This window comes from Orycteropus afer, unplaced genomic scaffold (genome assembly GCF_000298275.1).
Source record: "Orycteropus afer afer isolate SDZICR_OR568_19922 unplaced genomic scaffold, OryAfe1.0 scaffold00039, whole genome shotgun sequence".
NCBI classification, from domain to species: Eukaryota; Metazoa; Chordata; class Mammalia; order Tubulidentata; family Orycteropodidae; genus Orycteropus; species Orycteropus afer.
In genome coordinates, this window is record NW_006921626.1 from 13,680,951 (window position 1) to 13,682,771 (window position 1,821).

At 34.2% G+C, this 1,821-nt stretch overlaps 1 protein-coding gene across 1 annotated transcript in view; it reads left to right on the forward strand.

Moving 5' to 3' along the window:
* The window catches only part of LOC103193708 (histone H3.3A), a 5,942-nt gene extending 4,406 nt beyond the window's left edge, over positions 1–1,536 (forward strand). Inside the window, exon 3 of the mRNA XM_007936975.2 lies at positions 1,408–1,536. Coding sequence (XP_007935166.1) covers positions 1,408–1,536 — 129 coding nt within the window. The remainder of the gene's footprint in view (positions 1–1,407) is intronic.
* Positions 1,537–1,821: the final 285 nt, after the last annotated feature.

A 1,821-nucleotide genomic window follows, 5' to 3' on the forward strand; every position in this document is an offset into this window, starting at 1 on the left:
CCGACTCGATGGCAAACAACAACAACAAGAATAACTAGACTAGAAAGCATTTTTGTTTTTAACACTTGGAATAGTAAGATATGAGGGACTCACTGCACAGAGAAGTTTTTTTTTTTTTTTTAATTAGGATTAGCTATAAAAACATAATGTAATTCATATTTATTGAACATCTGTTTGAAGTAAAGGCATTGGGAATCTAAAATGAGGTCTGTATCATCAAGTAACTTAGAATATGAAAAGATAGCTGAATTACAAGGTCAATATGAATGCCAAGAAATTAAGAAGCTCAAGATTTCATGTACCTGGGAAGAGGGCAGGAGGAGTGTGTGCTTGCTTTTTTTTTTTTTTTTTTAAAAATGGAATAGTTTTGAACTAGGCTTTAAGAGGGGAGGTAAATAAGATATAATTCTTGATAAATACTGGAGAAAAGTAGGTAAGGATAGTAAAATTTGGACGGGATAAATCTTTGTGGAAGAAATAAGACAGGTTTGGTGATTCAGTGGTTAAGCACTCAGCTACTGACCAAAAAGTCAGCAGTTCGAATCCACCAGATGCTCTGTGGGAGAAAGTTGTGACCATCTGCTACCATAAAGATTATAGCCTTGGAAACACTATGGGGCAATTATACTCTATGCTGTATGTTCTCTGAGTGGGAATTGACTCTATGGCAGTGAGCTTGGTTTTTTTGTGGGGTGTTTGTTAGTTTGGTTTTAGAGATAAGACTAAGGATGAAGGTATAAAAGTGAAGGAAATACTTCTATCATTAAAATTAATGTAAGCCATTTGAGTTATAGTAGTTGATGTGTTAATGTGTTTAAAAGTGGCAATAGTTTTATCTAACTTTTTTCAGACAGTTGTAAGATGTTTGAAAGTACTCTTGTGATAAAGCAGGTCTAAAAGGAAAGGTAGATGAAAAGACTGGTGGGAATGATGGTCAACTATATTGCATTAGCAAGGCAAAGGTTCAAAAAGATCTTGAAATATGAGTAGGGTACAGATTAAAGAGAAGACAGACTGGGGACAGGGTAGAGAGGATATTACTTTGAATTGAGTACATGATTCTGTTTGTCTTCTTCAGGGTGAGAGAATGTTAGGAGTTTAAATTGTATTTCTTGTTTTCATTCAATATATTTCAGCTTACTAGAAATTTAGATCTCCTGGTAATATAATTTGACCCTCTGTAATTGATAAAGGTTTATAGACTTAACGCTTTTGGCTTTATAAGTAGTTTCTCAGTTTTGTCCCACAGATTTGAAAATGTAAGCTTTGGTGAAATAGTCACCATCTTCTGAAATGTGGGTTTTTAGCAGCTTCAAAAATAACATTTTAATTCATAATTGTATAGGTGTGTCTTACCTATTGGAAATAACACCATTAATTTTTTTTTTTTTTTAATTCCTGTTGTAGGAGGCAAGTGAGGCCTATCTGGTTGGCCTTTTTGAAGACACCAACCTGTGTGCTATCCATGCCAAACGTGTAACAATTATGCCAAAAGACATCCAGCTAGCACGCCGCATACGTGGAGAACGTGCTTAAGAATCCACTATGATGGGAAACATTTCATTCTTTAAAAAAAAAAAAAAAAAAAATTCTCTTCTTCCTGTTATTGGTAGTTTTGAACATTAGATATTTTTTTTTTCCCATGGGGTCAAAGGTACCTAAGTATATGGTTGCGAATGGAAAAGTGGGGGACAGAAATCAGGTATTGGCAGTTTTTCCATTTTCATTTGTGTGTGAATTTTTAATATAAATGCGGGGACATAAAGCATTAATGCAAGTCAAAATGTTTCAGCGAACAAGTTTCAGCGTTTCAACTTTATA